Source organism: Molothrus ater, chromosome Z (genome assembly GCF_012460135.2).
Source record: "Molothrus ater isolate BHLD 08-10-18 breed brown headed cowbird chromosome Z, BPBGC_Mater_1.1, whole genome shotgun sequence".
Classification (NCBI taxonomy): Eukaryota; Metazoa; Chordata; class Aves; order Passeriformes; family Icteridae; genus Molothrus; species Molothrus ater.
The window spans coordinates 46,932,378-46,959,239 of NC_050511.2; the positions used below are offsets into that span (position 1 = coordinate 46,932,378).

Below are 26,862 nucleotides of genomic sequence, written 5' to 3' on the forward strand. Positions count from 1 at the left end.
CTGTTTTCTATATTTACCTAAATAATATACTATTTTTGTAATTAAAGTGTTTCTTACACTAACATGTTTCTGTCCATGTGATCAAGGTTTCCAAACTCTGTCAGCCCTACGACCAAAACTGTTAGAATAGTTGTGGAGGACTTAAATTGTCAGGTCTTCCCAGACTTCTAAGGACTTTCAGGGTTTTCAGGTATTGACTACATGTAGAGCTCCACAAAAATTCCCTTGAGACATAGAAAAATTACTTTATATTTAAGTTTGAAAGGCATTAATCTGATATATTAACTACCTATTTTCATCTAAATGTTCTTTTGTATTTTTTGAGTGGTGTAATGGTTAAATTATTTTTACACATTATTTTAACTTCAGCTAAGGAAACACTGCCCATGAGACAAAGCCAACAAAAACACTGCAAAATCAAAGCAGAGAAATTCCAAATAATTGTGCATTTATTTTATTTTTGAAAAAATGAAACATCATATAACTGTTCCTTTTTATTCAGATAAATGGATTTACAGTTAATCATTTAGAATATGAAGTACAAAATGCGATCTCTGGGAAAATACAAACCTATCACTTTATTTTACGGCACTCTTTTCTGCAATGCCATAAATGGAATTGTGAACTGAAATTGCAACATCTCTAGTAATCCTGTAACAAGCTTTTTATAAGCAATTCAGCAGAGGAGAACTGTAGGATTAAACAGAAAGACTTGCCAAGAATTATTCATTAAAAGATTCTGTACACTAAAAGCAGAATATATGCCTTCAACAGAACAAGAAATACATGGCAAATTTTAGTCGTATTGTGGTATTATGGCTACACGCTGAAGCCATAAAAGAAGTTAGCTGTAACTTCAACTGAAGAAGTTAAGATGTAGCATCACTCATGTCCTTCTTTCTCTTTATGTCACGATTTTCCAAAGTAAATTTGTTACCAGTATGGTCTACATTTTGACTGCAGTAAGAAAGTTTCAGCCTTTGTAACAAACATCCGAGCAGCGAACCGAGATCGCCAGCACACACCGAAGACAGTGTTTAAAAAAAGAAGCGTTCAAAAGTGTTTAAAGCTGCACAGAGAGCACATTCCAGCTGAAGCGTGAGTTCAGCACTAGCTCCTACTGCCTTAAGTTATTGGAAATATCCATTTCTTTCTGTATACAAGGAACTACCTCAAGATTGCAGCAGTTAAAATGTAGGACGTATGTCCAGTGACGAATCTGAGCCTGCATTTACTAGCAAACATGGGACAGTTTTTAACAGGCAGGTTAAGTGGCATGTGAGAATAGCATGCCTGGTGGCCAAGGTGTCTCCAGTCGATAAAGTTGCTTCAAAGAAAATATATCAAACACTTTTACTAGCAAGTACTCTCAATTAACAAGATAGTGGCTCTTTTTGAAAGCTATACATTTTATTAAAAATATAGATATAAATTTGTAATACCTATAGAAATAAAATGCATAAATGTATAAAAACTATTGATGTGTCTCAAAATGTAGGATTATGGTACAGTAAAACAAATGTTCCTCCTAAATGTATGGACTGGTAGCAACAAGAAAAATACCACAGATAGGAAAATCTTAATTATTAATACACAATAAAATGTCATCTTTTTCTATCACTTGAAGCTCTGTTTAGCTTGGAGAGCTAAACATCCATGTTTAGCATGCACATCGTTTAGCTTGCGTTTAGCTTGGAGAGCTAAACATGTGTAAACTTTCTATGTGTCTGTACTTCAAAAAGAACTATTTTTCTTTTTTGCAAAATGTGCTCCAGTTTGTTCTCAGACATCTTTTTGGGTACTGAAAAGACAACCCTTAATTCAGAGTACATTAGAACTCTAAATAATTAATTTTTTTTTAATTTAAAACAAACCTCGTTTACTTAGTTAAAAATATTCTAAATTAGGAATTTTCATGTAGGCTAGAGTTAGAATTTAGCTCTCATTTTGCCGTTCTGGCACTCCAAGGCTAATTAGCACTTTTTCTCTTCGTGTTGCTGGGGTTTTTTTGTTTCGGGCATGTGTGGCTCAGTTTAGCTCCACCTCTGTTGGCAAATCCAAGGATTTGAATGGGGGGGGGGGGAGCGCGAAGTCAAATAAACCGCTGTTTTCGGGAATATGGAAAGGCGGTCCGACTGAAATCCGACGGAAATATAGACCCTCTGACAATTACGTTTTCAGAGAGACAGAGCCAGGGCTCGGCAATCTGAGCACACAGTTGCACCTTTAGGTAGACAAGCTATTTCCATCACACCTCCCGTAGCACCACTCCGGCTCCACGCAGCGGAGGCTCCCAGAGTCGCCGCGGAGCCTGCAGGTGGGAAGGATTAAGGAGCAAGCACGACGGGCTTGCTGCGTTGGGCACGGCACGGCTCCCGTTCCCCTCACGGCCCGGCGCTCCCGGGCCCGCGGCGCTCCCGGGCCACAGCGCGGGAGGGTGCTGCCCCCTAGCGGCGCGCAGCGCCCTTCCCCGGCGGGCTGAACGCGGCCCCCGCGGCACCGCCCCGCCCTCCCGCCAGCATGGCCGCCGCCGCCGCTGCCGCCTCCGTGCCTGTGAAGGTAAGCGTGCTTCCGGCCAGCGGCGCCTCAGGAGGGAGGGAGTGGCGTCCATCGTCGCCCGCAATCCCTCCCCGCCGCCGTCTCGGGGCGGGTGCGGGAGCCAGATGGCGAAGGCCGTGCCGCTGCCCTCCCACGCTGCCGACCGCGTGCCGAGAGGCGCTGCCTTCTCTGCTTGCTTCCTTCCTTCCTCCTTCTCTCCCTCCTGCCCCCTGCATTTTTCCCGCTTCCCGCCGCCTTCCCACCCTCCTGCTGCGCCGCCTGTCGGGAGCGGGCCCGGGAGCGCGGGGGAGCCGCTGCTCTGGGGGGCGGCGCCCGCCCGAGCGCTTCCTCGCCAAGGCCCGTGCAGGGGCGCCCGCGGCCGTCCCGGAAGGGACAATTTTTTTTATTTTTTTTTTTTTTTTAATTCAGAGAAATCGCCTTTTCCGGTTATCTGACCCATGTGCGGTGTGTTGGGTTTGTCAGTGAGAGGGATCGTGGCGGGCCTGTAGCTCTGGGCTCTGTTTTTAAACGTGCATGGAACTCTAAGCTTTGGTAGAAGTAAGCAATGCAAAACTTCCTCTCTTAAGACTCATTTCTTGTGGGTTTGAAGAGCTGCTTAGAGCGGTGATGGCACCAGGGGTGAGCAAGCCGGTACCCAGGCTGAAATTTGAGTTTTCACAAACTGTGCATTATTCTTCTGCCACGAAGTAAAAAATCCCAGTCCTTTTGGATGTAGAAAACAGTTAGAGCCTGTCTCCTAGTGTACGGATTTATTCTCTTAGGTACAACTTATACTCAGCTTGATGTTTGTCTCCTTTTAAGCAAAATTATTTGTAATGCCATCCTCATCCCTTTCTCAATATCCCCAAAATGGAAGAGAGGAATACAGAAGGATTTGTGTGTGGTTAGTTGTCAAAAAGACCCATAGATGATCATGATATGTACTAGTTTAAGACCCACAGATGAACAAGTGTAGGCTGTCACTACAGAGATAGCACTATGCCTTTCACTTAAACCTTGGAGAAGTTCACCAAACACCACATGAAGAAAGGCATACACACTTTAGTGTGATTGTTACTTGGACTTTGATGAGAAATGGGTTTGATTTTTGTAGTTACTGTTGTGATAACTTTTTGTTAGGTTTCAGTTCTGATGCCCTTCACCCCACTGTTTGAGATTCACTCTATTGTAATGCCATTTTACTTGAGATTTAATTCCAGATTACCTTTGATACAGGCTCCATTAAATTTTACAAGTTATATCCTTTGTGTCCCTTTGTAGGATGCAAAGTCTGAAATGGAGAATACAGTCTTACATCTTTCCATTCTTGAAGTCATTCCTAGGTGTGAGGTCAGTTCTCTGGCTTTTGAGGAAAGGTGAAACTCTTCTTCCTTGGTCACATCCTCTCTGCCTTCCCATGTGTTCAGCTCCTGGGCTGGCAGCTGGAAGTCAGCACCCCTGCCCGGGGTGTTGTGGTTTAGACATGATGCTCTCCAGTTTAGTGTTCCCACTGAAGCCACTCCAAACCACACATCTCCCCATCCCCTGCAGCAGAATGAGAGGAGAGTTGGAGGCACAAAAGGTGCAGCTCATGGGTTGAGATAAGAACAATTTACTGGAAACAACAAGATAAGAAAAACAGTAATAACAACCATATAATTGAGAGAGGTGAGCAGCTAATATGCAACTGCTCACCACTATGCACAGCCCAAAAATACTCAATTGTAATGCTTCCCTGACCCCGGGCCCTTCCCCTGTTTTTGGAAAATGATACTAGGTCATGTAGAATAACATCCAGGTCCTGGTCACGACCCTCCCAGACTACTGCAAAAATTAATCCTATCCTGGCTGGAGCCAGGATGTAGGGTATTTCTCCCACTGAGCCTAGAGCATTTGCATTCGTTTTGATAATTCACTAGGAGATTTGGAAAGCAAAATTTAGTATAGAATCAGATTTTTCTGTCTAGTTCCCAGATACAAATAGTATTTCTGGAGATCATGTGAACTGGCGGAAAAATAATTGTCAGGTAAAATTAATTTTAGGATTAGAGCTGCTAGCTCCAAGTTGACCTTACATGGTTGGAGAAGCAGCTACTTCAGAAATCTCTGCTGCCTAACTTTCCTTCCACTGAAGTAACTCTCCAGTGAATTATAAGTGAGCCCAGCATTTCTCTATCCAGGGTTGCCTCAGGTAGCCTGACTGCCACTGTGGTAAGTTTGCAGTGGGTAAGAATGCGCAACAAGCTCAACATAGTCTAGGTTGTCTGTGCTTTGGGTTCTGCGCCCTGGGAGCTGTGAATATTTTGCAAGCTCATTGCAGCCTGCAATTTCTGACAGCAGGGCTATTGGTGTAAAATCCTGGGCAGGAACTGAACAGTGCAGCCAAAGTACGTATTGATGCCGCTGCAGCCCCTGAGTTATGGAGCCTGAGAGCAAATATGAGAGCAGCCACATCAGGCCTATGCTGCCACAGGCCAGGCGTGCTGCTTTCTGTACAGGAGCAGTCTGTTACTGTGATGGATCTGTGTGTTTATAATAACCTTAAAGCACTGCAGTTCCAAAGTAACTTTTATGTGTGCATCTGTAGCTGCTCTCTCCAGCATTGCACATTTTTCCTCAGTCCCAACAATTTTCACTTTGCTAGAGGTAAAAGTTCAGTTCCCTTTTGTATCCTAAGTCATAGGCCACTAGTGTTATACCCAGCTAAAACCAGTAAAGTGACTGAAGGAACCTTTTTTTCCCCCTCCTAGATTGAAAAAAATAAGAAAGGCACCATTTTGGTCCTGTCCTCTGGCAATGTAGCAAGTGTTTACTGAATATATGCATGAACATTGTTAAGGATAGTCTTTTCTTGATTTTGATTTTTGTGGTTGTTCCTGTTACAGACCTTTCACAATTCTTAAGGCAATTTGTTATTCCTCCTAAAGTGTACATAGTTTTCAGGATTTTCACGAGAAATCCACATCAGAACCTTTGTGATAGCTAAACAACACGAGTAACACGGGAACAGACCCATCAATATTACTGCAAACAGTGGTCTGGGTCTTCCCTTAAGCTTGTGTGTGTATTCCGGGTCGGAGTGTGTGGGTTAGCACTGCTGTCTTCCTTTGCACTTCTTCTCGTGCTCCACAGGGGGGTAGCAGAAGGAAGTGGGAGGCCGGTTGAAACCGTTTCATGTATCAGCGTTTACACCGCCGGCTGTAGAAAGCTTTGTTAAAGAGGTATTTGTAACCAAGACCACAGAGCCTCTCATTGTTGAAAAGAAGTGCTTAATGAGCCAGCTAATACAGTGGTTGAACAGATGGGATCTCTACGATTGTGAAAGTAAGAAAAAGCTGGAGTAAGAGACAGCTCTCTGCGTGTTGTGGAAGGAGGGGTTGTATGTTGGAGTCTGGAAGGTTTACTTGGGAAATTTTCAGTCTTTGTGGTAATAAGTTACGTCACAAAGGTTCAGATTTTGAAGCAAATCAGTCATGGTTTCAGATTTTGAAGCAAATCAGTCATGATATATATTCAGCTTGAAAGTGATACAAACTTTGCAACAACTGATCACAGTGAAGAAAAAAAAGAGGCACTCTTTTTTTCTCTATGTGTGATACATGGTGACGTAACTTTTAAGTACCATTACTAAGCTTTCAGTTGTGAAAAGCTTGACAATAACAATTCCGTCCGAAGAGTTACAAGTGTTCTGAATTCCAGAAAAATCTTCATTTTATTGAAAATCTAATTATCCCTTGAGAGACAAAAAACAAGTTACTTTTCAATGACGAGTTAGAAACAAGAAAAATCAGATGCATTTTTCTTAGCTGGAATATGCAATCACAGGCAAATAAAAACACAAATGGGATTTTAAATGGGAAAACACTTAGATTTTGTCGAGTCAGCACAAAAAACTATTCTTTTTTTCCCCCACAAAGTTTTCTTTCTTTTGGAGGTATAATACCATATAGAAATGCCTGTGTTCTGGTTATGGCTATAGTAAAAATTTCCCCTCAGTCGCTGTTCTAGTGCTCTGTTTTGGATTCAGAATAAGATTGGTCTTGATAACACACTGATGTTTTGGGTTTTGCTGAGTCATGTTAATCCTAAATCAAGGACTTCTTTTTTCCCTGTCTCATGCTGTGCCAGGGAGGGAGTGGAGGGAGTACACAAACAAAACTGGGAAGGAGCATAGCTGGGACAGGTGACCTAAACTGATTGAAGGGATATTCTACACCATGGAATGTCATGCCCACTATATAAACTGAGGGAGTTACCCAGAGGGTGGCCATTCTGGATTTGGGAATAGGATCTGGCATTAGTCAGTGGGTGCAGAGCAATTGTGTTGTGCATCGCTAGTTTTTCCCTTTTTTATTATTATTACATCATTTACCCTTGTTATAATGTTTTACTTTATTTTCACTTATTAAGCTTTTCTTATATCAACATTTAAGTTTTACTTTGATTCCACTCCCTGTTCCACCAGAGTGCAGGAGGAAAGAAGGGGGGTTTGAGTAAGTGGCTGTGTGGTGTTTAACTTCCAGCTGGGCTTAAAACTATGACAGCCTGATATTCAGTATGGTGGTTATATGTAAGACTTTTTGTCTATATAAAGAAAACCCCTTTGTTTTAATGGGCTTTCTACATGCATTTCTCACTCATTACAGGCATTCCCAAATAGTCTTAATTTATATATTGGAAATAAATGTTTAATGGCACATCTTTGTGCATTTTTTCATAGCTTTTTTAATGTGGTACTTAAAGAAGAGAATCATGGGGTAAGAAATTGGCAAGCTAAATACAGTTGTTTAAAATCAGGTATTTGAAATTTGCATTCTGGAAAAATGTGGTGAGCATATTATGATTTGTTGATCTGTTGTCTATCCTCATCCCGAGAAGAAGATACATTTTGTAGCTTCCTTAGTTTTTCAAGCATGCAGTTAAATGTGAATTGCAAGAAGACTAATATGTACTTTCTGTGTAAGATTGGAATTATTGGTGGAACTGGCCTGGATGATCCGGATATCTTAGAAGGAAGAACAGAAAAATATGTTGACACTCCTTATGGCAAGGTCTGTATAATCTATTTATTTATTACTGAAAGTTTTTGCCAATTCTCAAGATGTTTGTATGCTTTAAGAATTTTCAGGGTGGTAAATGAACGTATAAAGGTGCTGGCACAACTATTTTTAGTTGCTATGTATTGTGGGATTCTTAGTTTGCTAAAACAAAGTATTATTGCAAAGATTATGTGCAAAGGAGACTGTACCTCTTCTCATTTGTAGATTGGATGAATTTAGAAACTCACTGCTGAATTTGCAATCAAGGGATAATCTCTCTCTTTCAATTTTGTACTGATGCATGACATGTATTATCTATCAGATTAGTCCAGGAACCTTTCTGAATTGCAGAAAACTCTCCTTTGAGGTATATGAGATACCATTTTCCCTGTAACTAATGACTTATGTTTTACGTGCCAATGTAAGATCATGCTTATACCCACATAATTTGAAAATTATTTGAAAATTAAGCTCTGAAATGGTGTTTGTGAGGCTGGTACACCTAAACAATTCTCCTTTGCATTGCTTCCGCCCTTTTCCTCAGCAGAAGGGAGTGGTGGCTGGGGCTGTTGCTCTATAAGCAGCCCTGGGTACATTTTGAAGGACAATTCCTGGCACAAGGCATTTATTGTACAACCAGGCAAGACAAAAGATGAGGGAGTTTTGTAGGCAGGAAGTCAAGGGGGAAGGATGTTCTAGTTGTCACATGAAGCTCATAGAAGAATTGGATCTTAGGTAGTCATGTCATAGGACATGGGGAGTCTGGGTGCTTTATAATTGCCATTGGAATTATATCTTATGCAATCTATCAGTGTATGCTGGTATACATACAAAAAAATCTGGTATCTGATAGCAAGTGCTATTTTGTTACTGGAAGCTTGCCAGAAAACTCAGTGGTATGGTATGTGATTGAAAACCAAATCCATGCCTCCACTCAAAAATGCTTTAAAATGGAGTATAAAGAGCAAGAGGAGTTTGTATCCACACCATTAGGAAGGGGAAGTATATTAAAGGAAGTGAAAACATAATCAGAAGAATGCACTTGACTTTTCTATCCTCTTTCAGAATTAGTTAACAAATTGTAGCAGAATGAAGGGAACTTACCTCCTCTGTTTTCTTTACTCTGGCTTCCAAAAGTAGCCAGCTTTGGTCTGAAGGAGAATCCACTGGCTAAACCAAACCAGTTGCCATTGCATTTCCTGTTTCTTGAGAATCATGGATGTTCATCACAGCATGGATGTGTTTGGAGACTGCTGACAAAGCAGAAGTAATACTATGCTTGTAGCAGATATAAACTGAAGCTTTCCTATCTAGGACAGATGGAACACTTCTCCCTCACAGAGTTCTGTTCAGATCAGAGTTAAGGGCACAGTGGCAGCATGTAATTTGAAGATCTGTTCTGTCACAGCATTGAGGTGTCACAGGATTTGGGGAATGCAAATTCTGCAGTGCAGTAAGTGGCCTACAGTACGGTTCAGTGTTCCTGGGAAGAGTAGGAATACTTGCAGGATGGCTCCTGCATGAAGGAGTGAGATAATCTTCATCGGCCATGCAGCTTTGGTCAGTACAGAGGGCTTTTTTACTATTTTCTTTTAACTAATAAGTAGCTTATCTAGTGGTTTGGGTTTTTTTTTCTGTGTTCTTCACAGAATGTAACATAAATAGCAAAAAATTAATGTTGGTGCCTGTTGTGGATTGTGAGAGACCTTGATCAATGGACTGCCTGTGTCTGAACCTGCATGTTACATATTTAGCATAGGCTGAACTTAAAACATAAGAGCTCGTGAAATTTTTTTCTTTTTGTGAGGGGGATGAGAATAGAACTGAGATACCATGGTATGAATCCAAGCCTGAATTTGAGATAATGTCCTGAGTTGAACTGGGCCTTTTAAACTGACCTAAATGGAGTCAGGACACAGTCAAAGAAAGACAGCACAGCCAAACAGGAAGCTTTTATCCTTTTACCTGTAATGGCCTGTCTTCCTTCTTTCTCTCTGATCTGAACTTCTGATAATCAGGCCATTGACCTGATAGTTGTTTAATGTAGATTTCCTCCTGTATAGAATCACATTAATTTCAGCAACTAAATGCAGTTTGCAGTTCAGCTGATGATTCAGACTTACTGTAAGATGTGCAGAGCTTAGTCCACAAGTTACAATTGCACAAAGTGCAGTGGATTTTGATTGAAGAAAAAAAGCCTCAAATTCAATTAGTATTATTAATTATAAGTAGGTGAATCAATATTCACTTACTTTGCTGCTGAGACTATTTAGTATTCAGGAAGGAGGTGTTACACAACCTACCATTCATTTTAGATCTACATAGTTGAGGAGAACAGCTATTGCTGAATGCAAGAGGGCAGTTTTATTTTTATTTAAGTGTGCCTGGAAAAGTTTAGAAGTTTATAGTTTCCTAAAGGTATGTTTTGTTCTCGATTGTTACTGTTCCAACCAAATTGGGACTTTTCTGCCATAAAGATACTTTTTCATAGAGCTGTGAAATCAGTGGAGACATAATCTGCCTGAAATTTTAAGAAGTAAAGGGCTTAATTTAAATAAACTTCAGAACTTTGTGGCCTTTGTTTTCCTGAGAAACAGACATGAAACATCAACCTATTTAGTTCAAGCAAAACTAGGAAGAATGAGAATGAATGAATGAATGTCAAAAGGAAATTGCAAGGCATAGTTACTAGAATGTATGTCTGTTTCCTTCTGTCGTGTAAAAATGCAAAGTGTATAATTCCATTTCACTTAAATCTTTAATTCTTAAGTTTCTAGACAAGAAAAGATTTTTGACTGAAAAGCTTTCTGGGGTAGATGTTCCTTGGCACCTTTGACGTTTGACAGCAGCAAAATACATTTTTCTTTAATGAAAATTGCTATTTTCTTTTCTTTTAAAAGATTAATAATAGCTTAGTTTTTCTTTATAGAGAGTTTTTGAATTGTCTTCTGCTTTGGCCTTCTTGAATCCTAAGAATCATTTAACTACAAAATTTAGCATTAGGGAATGTGGGAAATATGGAAAGGTTTAAAAGAAACTATTATGACAATTTTTTGCTGTTCTCTATGTTGACGTTGGTCCTCTATGATCTATCAAGTTACATTAGTAATAGTGAAAATGCAGAACAAGAGTTTTTTAAAAAAACTAAGTATACTTACTTACAGCTCTTAATATTACTGCTGTCTTTTCTCCTTGGCTTCCTCCATTTTCACTACATCAAAAATTTAGCATTCTATGGGTTATATCTTTGGGATATGGAAAATATCCCAAAACCTTTTGAGATTCTATCTCCAGATATGGAAAATATTAGTCTCCTACAGGATAATAGAGGCTGTTCCAAGCAATTTTATCCTCATCATTGAATTTTGAAGCTCCTAAAAGCTTTTTTCAGAATATATTTTCAGTTAGATTCTCTTCCTTTCTGGATGACAGATCTTGATTCTGAATCACCTTCCCTGGTGGGCAAGAGATCTTCCCACTCTAGAAAATTGTTGTAGTGGCTCTGTGTTTTTTTCTGGTCATAAATATATCTGGCAAACAAACAGGGGGTAGTTCCACCTTTCAATTGAGTGATTTTTGCTTGCATCAGGAAAACCTGATGCATCAGGAAAACCTGACCATGTAACATAAAACTTAAGTTCTTGTTCTACCTCCCCAAAACAATGCACATTGTTTGGTTCCTAAACTAGCTCACAGGTTGAATAGAGGCTTGCAGAACCTCTGAAGTACTTTTTCATCATTAGTGTTCTGTATTCATTCTGTTTTCTGTTCAAACTAGCCTCTGAGAAGGGAGACCGAGGGAAAAATTAATTCTGTAGACAACACATGAACGGTACTTTATGCATATTTACACTGTAGACAAAGGGGATTTTTTCCGATTGTTAGTTATTGTAGTAATTTGAGGTTAATTGCCCAGGGTTTTATTCTTTCTTTTCTGTTTTGCAATAATGAGTAATATATATCATACTTATATTTTGTGAAAAGAGGGAAGACATTTACGAATTTTTAATGTTTGAGAACTTTTTATTGGACCTTTTATTAAATCATCCTTTAAAAATACAGTATTAGAGCTTTGATTTCAAATTGTACCATTGAAAATTTTTACTATTTTATCATCACTCCTGGCTATGACCATGATAATAGTAGAGAGGTACAGCACTTGGAAAGAAGTAGTGGGAGAAAGAAAGCAGAATGGAAGTATACATTAGCTATGTTACATGTTTAACATATGGTTTGAAATGTCTGTTTCTGTAACATTATGCACATATCAATAGTTGGTCCAGCTATTCAATCTCTTTACAAACAACCTGGATGAAGGGATAGAATGACCCCTGAGCCAGTTTGCAGATGATACAAAACTGGGGGGAGTGGCTGAGACACCCAGAGGCTTTTCTGCCACTCAGAGGGACCTTAGTCTGGAGAAGTGGGCATAGAGAAACATAATGGAATTTAACAAGGACAAGTTTAGAATCCTGAACCTGGGGTTGAATTCTCACCTGGGGTGGGAATAACCCCAAGTACCAGCACAGCTGAGGGCTGACCTGCTGGAAAGCAGCTCTTGGAGAAGAACCTGGGGTGGTGGATGACAAGTTCACCCTTGCAGTCTGGAGGGCCAATGCTGTCTTGGGGTTCAGCAGCTAGAGTGTGGCCAGCAGGTCAAGGGCTGTGATTCTCCCTCCACCTGGCCCTGGTGAGGCTACATCTGAGTGCTGGGTTGAGTTCTGGGCTCCTCAGTGAAAGAATTACCAGGAGCTACTGGAAAGGGTCTGGCAGAGCCATAGAGGTGATTCAGGGTCTGGAGCGTCTCTCTTACGGGGAGAGACTGTGGAAGCTGAGCCTTCTTAGTCCAGGGAAGAGAAGACTGAGGGGGATCTTGTCAGCACATACAAATATTTTAAAGGTCAGTGCCCAGTGGATGATACTAGACTCTTTTCAGTGATGCTTAGTGACAGGATAAGCAGTAATGGCCATAAACTAAAACACAATATGAGTAAGAATTTCTTTACATTGAAGGTGGCGGAGCACTGGAACAGGCTGGCCAATGAGGTCATGGGGCCTTCCTTGCTGGAGACACTCAAACCACCTGGATATATCCCTGTGTAACCTGCTCTAGGCGAGTCTGCCTTGGCAGGGAGGCTGGACTAGCAGACCTCCACGGGTCTTTTCCAACCCTAACAATTCTGTGATTGTGTCATCTTTATTTAACGTCTTTTAATGAGGCATGGTGCAGTATCTGCAATTCTTTGCTTAAACTGTCCACCCATCATTTAGCAGTGCTGTCTTTGTTCCAAGTGTTTCTTTTTCTCTTCCATTTTTCTAGAAATCATGTGACAGAAAGATACTCAGTAAATCATGTGGAAAATGTGTGCAGAATGCACTTTGTGGAAATCCATGCAAAGGTGTCAGCCAGACTGTTACACAACCATCCTGAAGCCTTTTGAAGTGCTAGGATATGAGCAGATAGGGAAGGAAACCCTGGCTACAGCAACTAGATTTTGAAGCCTGTGAATTTCAAAGCTGTTATGTTCTTTCTGCATCGTCAATGTATGCCAGAATTTAGGGGAGTTCTGTAATGGGAATGAGTATCAAACTACCCTAAGTCTTTTGAAAATGGGTATAAACTTAAATCTACCTCTTGGAATAAATTTTAATCTGTTACTTATAAAGCAAAGAGCACAGTGTTCAGTTTGCTGACCTTTTTAATGGGAGGCAAGAACTTTTGCTGGAAATCCTCTTTAGTTTTTAAGAGTATTTTTGTAGTCTTTTGGGGTCTTAAGTTCCCAATTGTAATAAGTGCTTATAACTTAACACAGCGAATGTGTGCAAACAAAACAAAATCCCAAGTGCTAATTTTTGTGAACCTTCCTTGTTATGGAATGTTGCAATTGTAAGTTGCTGTGGCCAGTAGACAGCAAAGCTTTTGCCCTGTGTGAAATTTCACTCTTAAAGCCATGTTTGTTTGAGAAGAGTGTATGTCAGGTAAAGATTAAACACTTAAATATCAATAGTTTAATACTAAATGGATACTTGAAAAAAAAAAAAAAAGAAGAAGAAGAAGTCAGAATAACTACTGTTCTAAACATAAATTTTCTGGAATATTCCGTTTTTTTTAAAGGAAGTAGTAAGTGTCTGCCAGAATTTCAGCCTTGGTGATTGAGTAAGTTATAGTGCTTTAGAGAACTTTCAAATGAATAATTACCAAAAAGAGCAGTGCAATAGGAAGTAGAAGATTATGGGTTTTTTAGAAATGGGTATCTTAAACATGGGACTCCCATATCACTTCACTGTCAACCTCTGCAAATTTTCAAGTGTATAATAAAATCAACAGCTGTAAAATAAATGGTAATTGAAATCTTGCATCTAGCATTATAATTTTATTTCTTTTCTATCAAATAGCTGGCAGCAGAACATTTGTAAATGCAAATGTGTGAGTCAAGACACTTGCAAACTTGTGATCAGTAAATAAACCGTGGTTTTGTTAGTAGCTGTTTTAACAAAAAGGAAAGCTATGGTATAGTATATATCAGATCCCCGAAGGCCCGGAGCAGAACACAGCCCATAGAGCAGTTAATTTATTGTAATGGTGATTGATGACTTGGAGGCTGCCTCTCGTGGGCACGATGACCTGTCTCCGTGGCAAGGTACACATTCCAGCTGGACAGCTAAAATCAAAATGTTCAATTGTTCTGGGTGGTTGGTAGTCAGGAAGATTGTATTTTCTTGTTGTATAGCTGTAAGAGAAATCCCTGGGCAGAGCAAATACAGCACTGCTTCTGCCACTTATGTACCAGAATTTCTCTGTTGTATCACATTTCATTTCCCAAAAGCACGACTCCCAGCAGCTGGGAAGAGCGAGTTTTTCAGGAAGGTGGGGTTGAATGAGGGATGGGTTGGAGGAATCCAGACCTCTTCACACCCTACTGTGAGCCCAAGTTAGAAAGGGGACAGAGAAGAGAATGGTGAGTGCTATGGAAAAGCACAGATTAAATGGTTTTTATGTTGGAAGAGGGCTTTAGTAGAGAATGGCACCTATTTAGCAAAAAGAAACTGAAGTTTACAGGAAAGAGTGAGTCATGCTAACCAATTTGATGGTAACATGTGCATGCTACTATTTTTGTGTTTGAAATACTCTTTTGATATGTTAGAAAGTATTACAGTTTCAAACCCTAAAGTAAAGAGTTGCAATGTTAATTTTTGTATGAACACAGAAAATTTGTAGTTATCCTTCCTGTTTCAAGTTTGATCTTCCTGTTCCAGGCTGTTTTACTAACCAGCCATATCAAAATACAGGGCTGAGCTCAAGAAAACATGAGAGTACAATGGTAACCAGTATTTTCTTCTGTAACTATTGTGGTTATTTTTAGGTGGTAGTAAAGGTTTGTAATGGGATTGTCAGATGGTAACTCATTCTTATGTGTTTGTTCTGCAGCCATCAGATGCTCTGATTTTGGGAAAGATCAAAAATGTGGACTGTGTGCTCTTGGCAAGGTAAATGAGCATTTTAAGTGCGTTTGTATTAAACATCTTAAAGTCTTCTCAGAATTTTTTCTTTTCATTAGGTGAACTGAATTTCTATGCTTACATGATCTTACTTTGTATTGTTGCTGGCAAAGTCCAGCACAGATTTGGGTTTTTTCATAAGCAAGTTTGATGCTGCAAGGACTGAGAGTATTAAAAATGCTGTCTAGGTTAGGTAAAAAAATCTAGTGGGAGGTATTACCCTAGTAAGAATGGTGGTCTGCAGGGCCACCTGCTCTGATGGTGGATAGGTGATGCTGATAACCTTACTAATTAGTTCATCTGCTCACTATGTTTGCAGATTTCCTTTGTGAAATAGAGAAAATGTTAGCTTCCAGATGAACTATGTCTCTGGCACCACTGTAAACTCTCCAAATCATTCCCTTAGGTTATTGAGTCCTCTTGCTGTTACTATTATTGCTTAGGAAGCTGCATCCCCTGCAGTTCTCCCTCCTTGTATAATTTTTATTCAGACATTTTTACTATACTTGAAGAGACTCTGGAAGCAGGATCTGCAGATGAGTGTGTGGAAATTTCCCACTGGTGTAACCATGGATGTCTGGGACCAACATGCTATTGGATTAAATGTAAAAGTACTAACACAGTTCATGGCACCTGGTCAGAATGGACAGAGCAGGTGCTGATGACAGCATCTCTCAGCAGGCCAAGTCAAGTTAATTAGTCAAGCACAGGATCCATCCAGGGAATCTAGGCAGGAGCCTTAGGAGGTAAGAGACAAGGCTGTAGTGTGTGTCTAAAGCCCATCCTGCTCTGGAGACAAAGTACAGATAGGTCTGAAGGCTGTGAGGGAGATTGGGCTGGGGACTGGCACACTGTGACATAGCTCAGGCCAGGGGTGAAGACTGAGGCCTGAGCTTGGAGGCAGGAGCACCCAGGCTCACAGGCATCAGAAGTTTCTGTGGAGGCCCAGGGTGAGACTGGCCAGGGCACTTAGGTCCCAGTGGTGCACTCAGGGCTCTGATTCTTTTCATTCCAGTGTTTTTGCATTAAAGCTGCTGACTGCTAACCATCTCTATGACACTTCTGTCTGTGGTTTTACTTTTCTTATCTTTCATGGACTTTACTCATGTATTTTATTACACCTGGACAACATTTTTCTCATTTTCTCAAATGAACTGCTAAGTCAAGTTCTGATTGATGTACTGTTTCAAGCTAGACCTTGGATGACAGATGTCTGAACAACTTGGCTGTGGTTTACCTTCTCCCTGGGATTTATGACCATTCATATAGAAACCTCCTGAGTTTACTTTTAGGGCTAAGGTACCTGCAAATTTTTCTTTGTGTTTTGGCTTCTGAATCAGATTGGAAAAGAAAAGGCATATATATCCCATAAGAAGATTATGACAGCAACTGCAATAAAGCAATAGATCTGTGTGCCTAGTGGCTTATCAGAAAGGCTAATGACAGCATGGGAATCCTGACTGACAGTGCTTGATCATGTTATGTGTAGTTCCTGAATGACCAAATTCTTAGGGCTTTTTGGCCTCTGAAAAAAATCAGTTGAAAAATTAAGTTCCTTCTTTTCTCTTACATGGTTGAAAATAATTTTCTAATGTGTTTCATCATGTAAATGATGTGCTTCTGTAGCAAAGACAGAGATAGCACAAAAGCTTGTGCTTATAAGACCAAGTATTTCCTGTCTTGGTGAAAAAGAATACTGCAGCAGTGTGAAGTCATACTTTTAATTTATGAAAGCTGTCAGATCACTTAAAGATCAAAGAGAAAAATGTGATGATTCTACTGTTTTCTTTGGAAAGATGACAGATTAGAACACAGTGTTCTGTGATGTGCCACTCTTTGTGTAGGAAAATACAAGCAATGCTTCTGGGCAGAAAATTCATGGAGGCGCATATAAATCTTCCTTGTAGTGTTTGGAAAAGGGGTTTCAGAATCTATGGAACTGACTTAGAAGATTCAGAGAAAAATGCTCATTTTATTCTTGAGGCTGCTGAAATATATTTGAATTGTATTTTTAAGGTTATTTTCATTACAGTCTTGAACTTAAAGTTTTGCATTTAAAAAGAAAATGATATCACTGCTTCTTAAATTGAATTCCAGGAGAAGCTCAATACATTTAGGAAAACAAAATATAGCAGAAGTAGCAGAAATGGTCAGTTCCACATCCAATATTGTTAGGGGAAATATGTTTCCTGAAATTCTTCTTACTTGGAAGAAGGAAGGCAATTTGAGTCTGATTTATTTTACTCTCTTACTTCATGTATCTTTGCAGACATGGAAGGCATCATACAATTATGCCATCAAACGTCAATTACCGTGCCAATATTTGGGCATTGAAAGAGGAAAACTGTTCCCATGTATTAGTGACTACTGCCTGTGGCTCATTACGAGAGGAAATACAACCTGGTGATCTCGTCATAATTGACCAGTTCATTGACAGGTAAGTGAGAAGGAGGAAAAAGAGGAGAAATGGGGTTACACCATATAATAACATGTTCATCTTAAATTAAGTTTTTGTAAAATAAGATTATAGCCCCAGTTCTTCTGTCAAAAAGCAAGATTCATTCAAGAAAATATGATAGGAAATGGGAATGTGATTATAAGAAGTTCCATTCTAACAGACACAGAAGTACTAGGCTTTGAAGAATGGCCATAAATGAGCTAAAGTGAAGCTCTGTGGGAAGACTGTTCAGAAGTAAAAGAAATATTCCATTGTCAGATGTGGGAGAGAAACATGAATAAAAGCACAGGCCATTCCAAGCTTTATGAAGAATCTGAAATGAGATGGAGTGGTACAAGAAAGCATAGTAGGAGTCAGCTAGGTAAATATATGTCATAATAGTGAGATCCTGCAGAAGAGAGATAAATGCAGCACAGTAGCAAAAACGAGGAGGTTGTTTTAAAACAAGAATAGATGCTTACATATCTTATTTGTTAAGAAACATAAGGAAGTAAATTTTTTTCCAAAAGTCTCTGTACACCAGCTGGTCCTATCCTTCTTGATCATTGACTAGAAAAATTCAAGCAAAGCTAGGGGCAAAATAAAACTATATTTAAAGATCATCAGCAACACCAATAATTCAGAGATCTGGTTGCACATTTAAAAGGTAAATTTACTTTTAATACTTGGAGGAGTATTATATCTTGAAGTCTTATTTTGGAATTCCACATAGTTTGAAGTATTTAAAATGGCTTATGCAGCTTCATTGGGCATTTGTGGTGCTGCTGGTAGTATTTAATTGCCAACTGAACATGTAAACCTAGATTGTTCCCCACTGCAGTGGGGATAGCACTGCAGTGCTATTCAAATTTTGACTTACTAACTTTTTTTTTGCATGTGTAACTGAAATTCCTTTTTTCTTGTAAGAGTAGGTTTTAGGTACAGTGTATCTAAATTACTAAGTACCCTGCAGGGGCAAGCCCCATATAAAATGCTTCCTGTTACTAGAGTGAATTTATGGGTGAATATGAGCTCTATTGCTGACAATACTCTTTTTTTTTTAGTATTGGTACTGATTTATGTAGGAAAGATGTTAAACAGACTTGGGAACATGGTTTGGATGCTTGTGAGTCAAGCACCAGTTATTTTGACTGCATTATCACCTGGCAGACTCCTGGGGAAGTGACAGGAGCCTCTATTTGCCATTGGTGAACCACACCTGGAGCCCACACTGTATCCAGGTATGGGCTCTACACTGCAATTTGGATATTGTAGAGAGAGCCCAACAGTGGACTATGAAGATGCTAAAGCACTGGAGCATCTCTCCTAAGAGGAGAGTGAAGTGAGGAAGTGGGACTTCCCACTGAGGAAGTGGGACTGTTCAGATTGGAGAAGACTAGACTCAAGGTGAATATCATTGATGTACAGAAATACCTGAAGGGAGGGTTCATAGAAGAAGCCAAGCTCTGTCCAGCAGCACCCAGGATCAGAGGCAGTAGGAACAGACTGAAACACAGGAGAGTCACTCTGAGCCTCAGTGAACGCTTTTTGCTGAAGGTGACTGAGTACGGGCACAGGTTGCCCAGAGAGGTGGCAGTTTCTGTCCTTGGAGATACTCAAAGCCATCTGGATATGGAACAGGACAACCCATTCTACGTGGACCTTCAGAGGCTACTTATACCCTCAGCTGTTCTGTTTTCATTTAGAGTTTATTCAGATGGTCACCAGTAGTAATAGTGTAGCCTATTTATGAACAGTGTTTTGTTTGGGCAAGTAAGTTTCTGTTTTGATGTAGGCGAGTGGAAACTTGTTCTGACTTGTTTAATGGCATCAGGAAACCTGAAAGCTTCTCAGAAAAGCATGTGAAAATGTTTCAGTGTGGAAAATTATATGTAATATGAAATTTTAAATCATCCCCAACATGCAGTTTAATTCATAAAACTGATACATTGTAGTAGTCTGTCTCTTTTTACAGCTGAATTTCTATGTCAAGTCGTTTTCTTATAAAGTTCTGTGCCAGGGAGTGTTAGACTGCCAGGTCTTTGGAGATAGGGTCTGCATTTAGCCCTTCACAGTAGTCCAAGAGGGACTGCATTATATAAGTCACTATGCCAACAGTCCTACTGATTGGAAGATATTTTCATGGGACAGAATATTTTAGTTGTCCACCAAGGTCTGAAAATATGGAATTTTTCTGAAATACCTTCTCATGGAAGATCAGGGTCATGCAAACAATGTTAAAAGTCTTGGAAATGTGGTACTCGTTAAATCTGCAAAAACAGTCAGTTATTTCTCTTAAAAGGTACTCTGGCTTCTATATAGTGGTTAACCCCTGCCAGGCAGTACATAGGAAAGAAGTCATGGTCTAGGTGGCAAGGCTTTACTCAGGCCACTATTAAAACAGTGCCTTCTGGTGTCCAGGTACCTTTTAGTATCTGTCTCTCTCTATATATATTCTCAATAGGGAGAATTCCTATTCTCAATTCTCCTTATAGGTGTGAAGCAAAAAGAAGGAATAGTGAATAGAAATTGAAGAAGAGCTAGAACTCAGCAAAAAACTGTTGGCAGCTACTGTAATTTGCTCTCCTTGGGCATGTGCACCGTGAAATTAATGACAGGATTGCAATATAAGAAGTTGTGTAGGACTTCTGCCTAGCACAGATTTGATTTTCAGTATGAAACACTGAATAGGTGTAATTAGAACTGTATAAGATTTCCAAACTTTTGAGAGCCTAATTCTGCAGGTCATTACCTCACCTAGTGTTTGATTCCATATATAGTCTCTGCTTCCTTTATACTTATTATTTTGTGTATTTAAACAATAAAATATACATTTTATTAAATAAATACAAAAGTATATCTATTGTGTTCTCCTTGCTTCCAAATCCAAAAATAAGCACTTGCTACTATAGGCTGCAAAAGTTGTTCTCTTCTCTAAAAAGGTACTTTAAAAATATAGGATAATTTTTTTCCACCTTTGACTCCTGTTAGTTAATTGCAGCACTATTAGTCAACTGATGACATCAGCTAATTTAGGGCTTTAGAATACTTTCTGTTTGGTTTGCTGCTGATACCTGGTAGGAAGAGAAGTGCAAGACAGTAACTACTTACTTGAATGACTGAACTCGGGGAGATGCAGAAAAATGCTTCCTGTAACAGCTGTGAGTTTTATTGTTTCGGTTATCTGTGTCACAAACACAACTACAATTACTGCAACATTGTCACACCTTGTAAGTTTTTTTGTAGAATTTTCTTTCAGTGTCCTTGAAGATGCAGAGCATACTGAGATTGCTTTTTATGCGCTTATGCCAGTCTGAATTCACATTTTGTTCTTTAATTACCAGTAGTTTGATAATTCAATCCTACTGGAAGAAGAATGAAGTTGATGATGGAAATGATAGAGGGCTCTTTGTCACAGATGGAAATGACTGATTTGTTCATTTGTTTAGGTGTATTTTGCTTCCTAGAATCAGTCACAGTCAGAATTGCCAGAAAATCCTGTGTTACTGTGATAAAACCAAAATGAAGGAGCAAAAGACACCTTATTGTCAGATTAAAAGTGTAACTGTTGCTGCAGGTACAGGGGCATAATGGAGTTTAATTTCCAGGTGGTTTTAAACTACAACAGATGGAGAAGAGAAATTATGTAAGTGGAACACATGTGGTCTATTGATCAAAGCATTTATAGGTCTTATTGTTGTTACTTAGTCCCGTGCAGCTTGTAAGAATGATGCTAAACATAGCTGGATTTCTTTATGAAGCCATGTAATGATGTTACTGTTCTCTTCAAAGAACACAGAGTATCTGAAAGTCAGATATTAATATTTCTGCACATGAAATCTTTCCTTGGGATTTTCTGATTGAAAGTGCCTGGCTAACAGCATCTGAAATACCATAATGCAGGAAATGGATTGTGGCTTTTACCATTTCCTCCCACTCTAAATAATTCATTAGCAGACAAAATAGAAAAGTGGGGAAAATTGCATATATTCTATTTGCAGCTTTTCAGTATCCCATAAAGGAAGAATTAATTTTAGTGTTTCAACTGATTTTAACAGCTGTACATTTTCCAGATGTTTTTAATTTGTCCGTTTCCTGTTTTATAATCTCATTCTTAAGAATTGGTGATTGGCAGTACTTTGCATTCTTAACGCATCCTATTGATGCATTTTTGATGCTTTTTTTTTGTCCAAACCTACTTTTAACATATAAATTGTATTTAAAACCTTCTTTTAAATATTCCCTAGTAAATTTACTGGGGACCTGTAATAAAAAGTATTACCAGCAGATACTTTGTATTTCAACTGCAGATTGAATTTGGCTATTGTCTTTATTTTCTGCTTAAAGCACAGTAGGGAAGAAGGGAGTGTCTGAGAAAATTATTCCAGATGGTTTGCACCATCCAGTTGGGTGGATTAGCTTGAGGCAGTGCTTTTGAGGGTAAAGTGGTAGTGGGTAGCAGTTCCATGTGTTCCAAAATGGCATGCTGAATGGTAATTTTAATTTTTGACCATTTCAATCCATTGAAAGAAGAGAGAAAAAGGATTCTTTTACTTGGAAGCTGGCACTGCAGGAGTGTGTAATCTTTCTGAGAGCATGAGGTTCTCAGAACATCCTGTTCCAAGGTTTCTTCTAGTTGAATTCATACTTCTTTCATCCTAGAAGCTGTTTCTGTAAATTCCTATCTTTTGGAATGTAGGAATGCAGTGATACAAACAAGTTCTATTTTGACTGGCCTTGTGGTAGTTGAGATTTTATTCCTTCCTTTCTTAAAGATTACTTATAGGTTTTTCCAGAGGTTACATCCCTGACTAATAAATTAGCTGGTTGTTTTGCAGTAGAATCGCATCACAGTAGGGGTGTTTATTAGGAACAAATCAGTGTTACACTGTCTTGGTTAACAAAAGATTTTCATAATGAATTGACAATGGACTAGTGGAGTAACAGTTTTATAGTCTCTAGCTCAATTCTCAAAGGTTTGTACAGAGGCAGAACAGGATTACAGGTGGTCATAATATCATCCTTTTTTTTCCTTCCACTCCTAGGGATGCTGTTTTTTGGTTTGTATCAATTTGTTGCTTTCTCTTTTTGTTTTCTCTAAGCAAGTTTTCTGCTTTTCTAGGACAACTAAAAGACATTGTACTTTATATGATGGCCAGCATTCAACTCTCTCAGGAGTATGTCATATTCCAATGGCTGAGCCTTTCTGCACCAAAACCAGAGAGGTTAGTGAATTTTGTAATAGTATTAAGAAATGTTGGTTTTATGGCACTTATTTGTCATATATTAGTCTAATTGTGCATTCTTAGAATACAGAGGTAATATGCACCGCTTCATCCTGTTTCTCAGATACATCATGGTATTAAGGATGAATGTAACATTTAGAAAGCACGGGAAGTTAAAGATCTTGTGTCTGTCTTCCTAAGGCAATTGGCAACATATTTTCCTACAATCTTAATTACAGGACAAAAGATCTTTATTTTAATCAAGTAACCAGCCAAGAAAGCGATGAAGTGAACAAAGCAGGTAGAATTAGAAATTAGTTCCATTTTTTTTTCTGAATAAAGCTGCACCTATGGTAGAGGCACTCTACATACTCAGATATTTAAACAAGTAGTGCTTTCACATTCACAAAAATAGCAGTATTAGCATTTGCACTTTTGTGTATTGTAGAGGTGGGTGGTGGTGAAGAGTCAAGGCTTAGGATGTTAAGCATTGGAACAAGCCAAATTTTATTTGCCATTTATTCTTAGCTGTTGCTCTCAGTTGCGTCACTTCGAGATTTTCAGGCTTCTCGGACTAGAGAGTGTGAAACACTGCTCTATTTTTCAGCACCTTTATAAGCTTCTGGGAGGTGTGTGTCTGATTAAATGTCACCTTAGTGTATTCCTAGAGTTGAGGGAAAAGGAAAGTGAAGATTGAACTGCATATTTTGTGGTGTTGTGGAATGCTCTGATCAGTAGCTGCAAGGAGGTACATTCTTCAGAGGAACAGGAGTACTTACAGAATCAGTCATAGTCATCTAAGAGACCTGCTGTCTGCAATCAAGACAAAGCTAATTGTGAAGCAGGTGGCACAAATAACCAGAACATGTACAAACATTTGGACTACTGAGCTATTCTGCTTTTGTCACCAATTCACTTCAGTGTCCTGTGCTATTTTTGTTAATTGGCCACAGTGGTTTAGACATATCCGCATTGGGAATCAAGGTGTTTTACAGTGACCTAAAGATATTCTAAGTCTCATGAAGAAACAAACCACTGCGTATTATACATGTGCATGCTTTTGCCCTTCTTTCAATAAGCAGCAAATTATGCAAAATACTTTGCATTTTTCTTGCAAAAAGAGCCTAGCTACATGCTCTTAGCAAAGATTAGTTGGTATTTAGTTGCTTTCTACTGCAAGCATGAATGTCACGTCACAGCAGATGCAAGGAGTTTATTAAGAAATGGATTAAAAAGTGTTATTACTTTGGTGATTGGCAGTACTTCACATTGTCCTTTTTTTAAAAAAAGCAAGCGCTCATACATAACACATTTCCTGAGACTGCAGGAAGCAGTTTTCTTTCGGTTGTTAACTAGCTAGAGATGTTATTTGGGTTTTTCATTTTTTGAAAAGCCCGCAGAGAAATGTGACTTTTCAAACTGAGAAAAAACATTTAGGTACTTCCCAGTCTCACATGTGATCATTATCTCGTTAGTTTGTGCATTCTAATCAGCCTGAGAGATGTTTTAAAGAACGTGTGGGTTTGAGCTCTTTGTGAGACTGAGAAGGAGTATTTTCACTTCATTAGAAAATACCAGATAAAAGTGATTTAATTTTTTTCCTGAAACTGTGTCTGCAAATTGTTGAGATAATTTCAGCCCAGTTTATCCCAGTTCAAAGGAATTTCATAGATAAGTGCAATAATAAAAAAGCCAAAATCATGAATGTAACATATTTAAGGAATTTTGCAACAAAATATCTGAAACCTTCATATGTTGCATTTATGCAAATACAAAAAATTACCTGGTTTAGTTGGTTTATGCACTGTAAGTTAAATGAGAATCTAAATGGAGTTTTATCTATTTCTCTCAGAAGTTTTGAATAATACAGGATATCTTGGGTATTGCTGCTTTTAGAAACTGAGGCTCAGCACAACATCCTATAGGCAGTAAAGTTGGAACTTAGTAAAGAGTTTCAGAAAGATACTGTGGCTCACCTGTGGTTATGTCATGTCAGCTGGTCAGTTGATTTATTAACAATGTAATTAACTGGCATTCTTCTAAACATATATTCAGAATTAATAGCATCAATAAACCTAAATATTAGGTGTGATTATTACTAGATCAACTTAGAGCACAGAATGATTTACAGAATATTAAGGGGTTGTAAAGGACCTTGAAGATTATCTAGCCCCAGCTACCACTGCCATGTGCAGGGGTACCTTCCACTAGAACAAGTTGCTCAAGGCCTTATCCAACCATGCCTTGAACATTCCCAGTGTCGTGGCATCCACAGCCTCCTTGGGCAGCCTGTCTCAATGTCTCACCACTCTCACATTAAAAAATGTCTTCTTAAAATCTAACCTGAATTTCCCCTCTTTCAACTTGTGGCTGTTATTCCTTGTCTTATCACTACAGTTCCTGACAAGGAGTCCCTCTCCACCTCCCTGTAGAACCCTTCAGATATTGGAAGGTTGCTATGAGGTTTCCCCGCAGCCTTCTCTTCTCCAGGCCCAACTTTCTCAGCCTGTCTTCATAGGAGAGGTGTTCCACTGCTCCTACCAATTTCGAGGCCCTTCTCTGGATTTGTTCAAACAGTTCCAAGTCTTTCTTACAGTAAGGACACCAGAGCTGGATGCAGTGTTCCAGTAGGGTCACCTACTGGAGCAGAGCAGAGGAGCAGAATCCTCTCCATCGCCCTGCTGCCTACATGGCTCCTGATGCAGCCCAGGATCCTATTGCCTTTCTGGTCTCAGAGTGCTCATGGCTGGGTCATGTTGAGTTTTTCATCAGCCATCACCCTCAATTCCTTCTTAGCAGGGCTGCTCTAAATCACTTCATCCAACCTGCAGGTGTGTCAGGAGTTGCCACCCAGGTACAGTGCAGACTTACCTGTTTACACACATCTGCAGTGACAGATGCAGGTGGTCCACCTTTATTTTGTTGTGCTGCTCCACAAAATCACTGCTCCACACAATCCACTGACCGACATGCCAGGTACAAGGCACCCTACAGGGTCATGTAACACCTTGAGCTCTTGCTGCTTGTTGCATCTGTTTGTGTTGAGTGTAGGCTTCTCGCAATGTTTTGTGGGGAAGCAGCTCCACAGGGCGTAAGTCATGACGCTAAGTTGCACCTAGTGGTGTCAGACTAGGTTTTTCACTGCTGCTGTGTTATGAAGGTGCCTCCTGGCCTACCACAATTTTTGGAAGTGCTTTTGCTTTCTTTTATATCTTTTATTTTTTTGTTGATGGCCATTTTAAATAGATGGCATCATGGTTCCTTTCACTTTCCTACTCAGGACAGTGATTGGCATCCTAGTCCCATTTATCTAGGCAAGTATCCTCTTATTCCAACTATATCAACTGGCATTATCCAGGCTGATTACCAAGAGAGAAAGTCAGGATTATTCTGCCATATATGAGGTTCTTGTTAGAACTAAAAAAGCTGATGGGAAGTTGTCTTGGTTTGAAAGACAGATGTCTACTAGGGAAGGCAGGAGCCTCCCTTGGAATGGAGAATGTAAACCCTTTCCCTCTGAATTATTATAATTTTGAAAATTAGGGGCTCTCAGGCAAAAAGAAATGGGAATAGGAATAACAGTTCATTACTGGTGTGTGTAATAAAGCAAACAAACAACAATGACTACAGCATTAACACAAACGGGGCCCAGTCCCGGCCTGCTCGGCCGCGGCGCTTTCCCTCTGCTGCAGTTCCGGGCTCGGCCGGCAGGGGCGCTGCTGCTCCCAGGGGCGGGGCGGGGGCGGTGCCTCCCCCGTGCCTGCAGGGGGCGCTGTAGCGATGGCGGCTCGGCCCGGACGGGCAGGGACGGGGAAGAGGCCTTGATCCATAAACCCCATGGCGCCGATCCCGGGGCCCAGCGGGACTCTCGGGAGCATCGAGCCCACAGTAGAAGAAGCAGGACCGAGCTGGCCTCTGGCGGCAGCAGCGAATTGCCTTCCCGAAGCAGCAGTTCGGACCATCCTGCTCTGAAGCCACAGAGCAAAGTCACAGAGCAGGAGAGCTAGCAGCTGCCCCAGCCCTGCTTTACCTGCCCCACTCCCCTGAGCCTGACCAATTCTTTTGTTTTTCTTCAGTACTCTGTTTTTTCCTTAAGTACTCAGTCGTTACAGTTTCCTAGCAA

The 26,862-nt window shown here is 39.9% G+C and overlaps 1 protein-coding gene across 1 annotated transcript in view; it reads left to right on the top strand.

Annotated features, from left to right (window-relative positions):
* The first annotated feature begins 2,505 nt into the window (after nucleotides 1–2,505).
* The window catches only part of MTAP (methylthioadenosine phosphorylase), a 32,238-nt gene continuing 7,881 nt past the window's right edge, over nucleotides 2,506–26,862 (top strand). Inside the window, exons 1-5 of the mRNA XM_036404025.2 lie at nucleotides 2,506–2,559; nucleotides 7,503–7,589; nucleotides 15,007–15,065; nucleotides 17,347–17,514; nucleotides 22,637–22,739. Coding sequence (XP_036259918.1) covers nucleotides 2,521–2,559; nucleotides 7,503–7,589; nucleotides 15,007–15,065; nucleotides 17,347–17,514; nucleotides 22,637–22,739 — 456 coding nt within the window. The 5' untranslated portion in view covers nucleotides 2,506–2,520. The remainder of the gene's footprint in view (nucleotides 2,560–7,502; nucleotides 7,590–15,006; nucleotides 15,066–17,346; nucleotides 17,515–22,636; nucleotides 22,740–26,862) is intronic.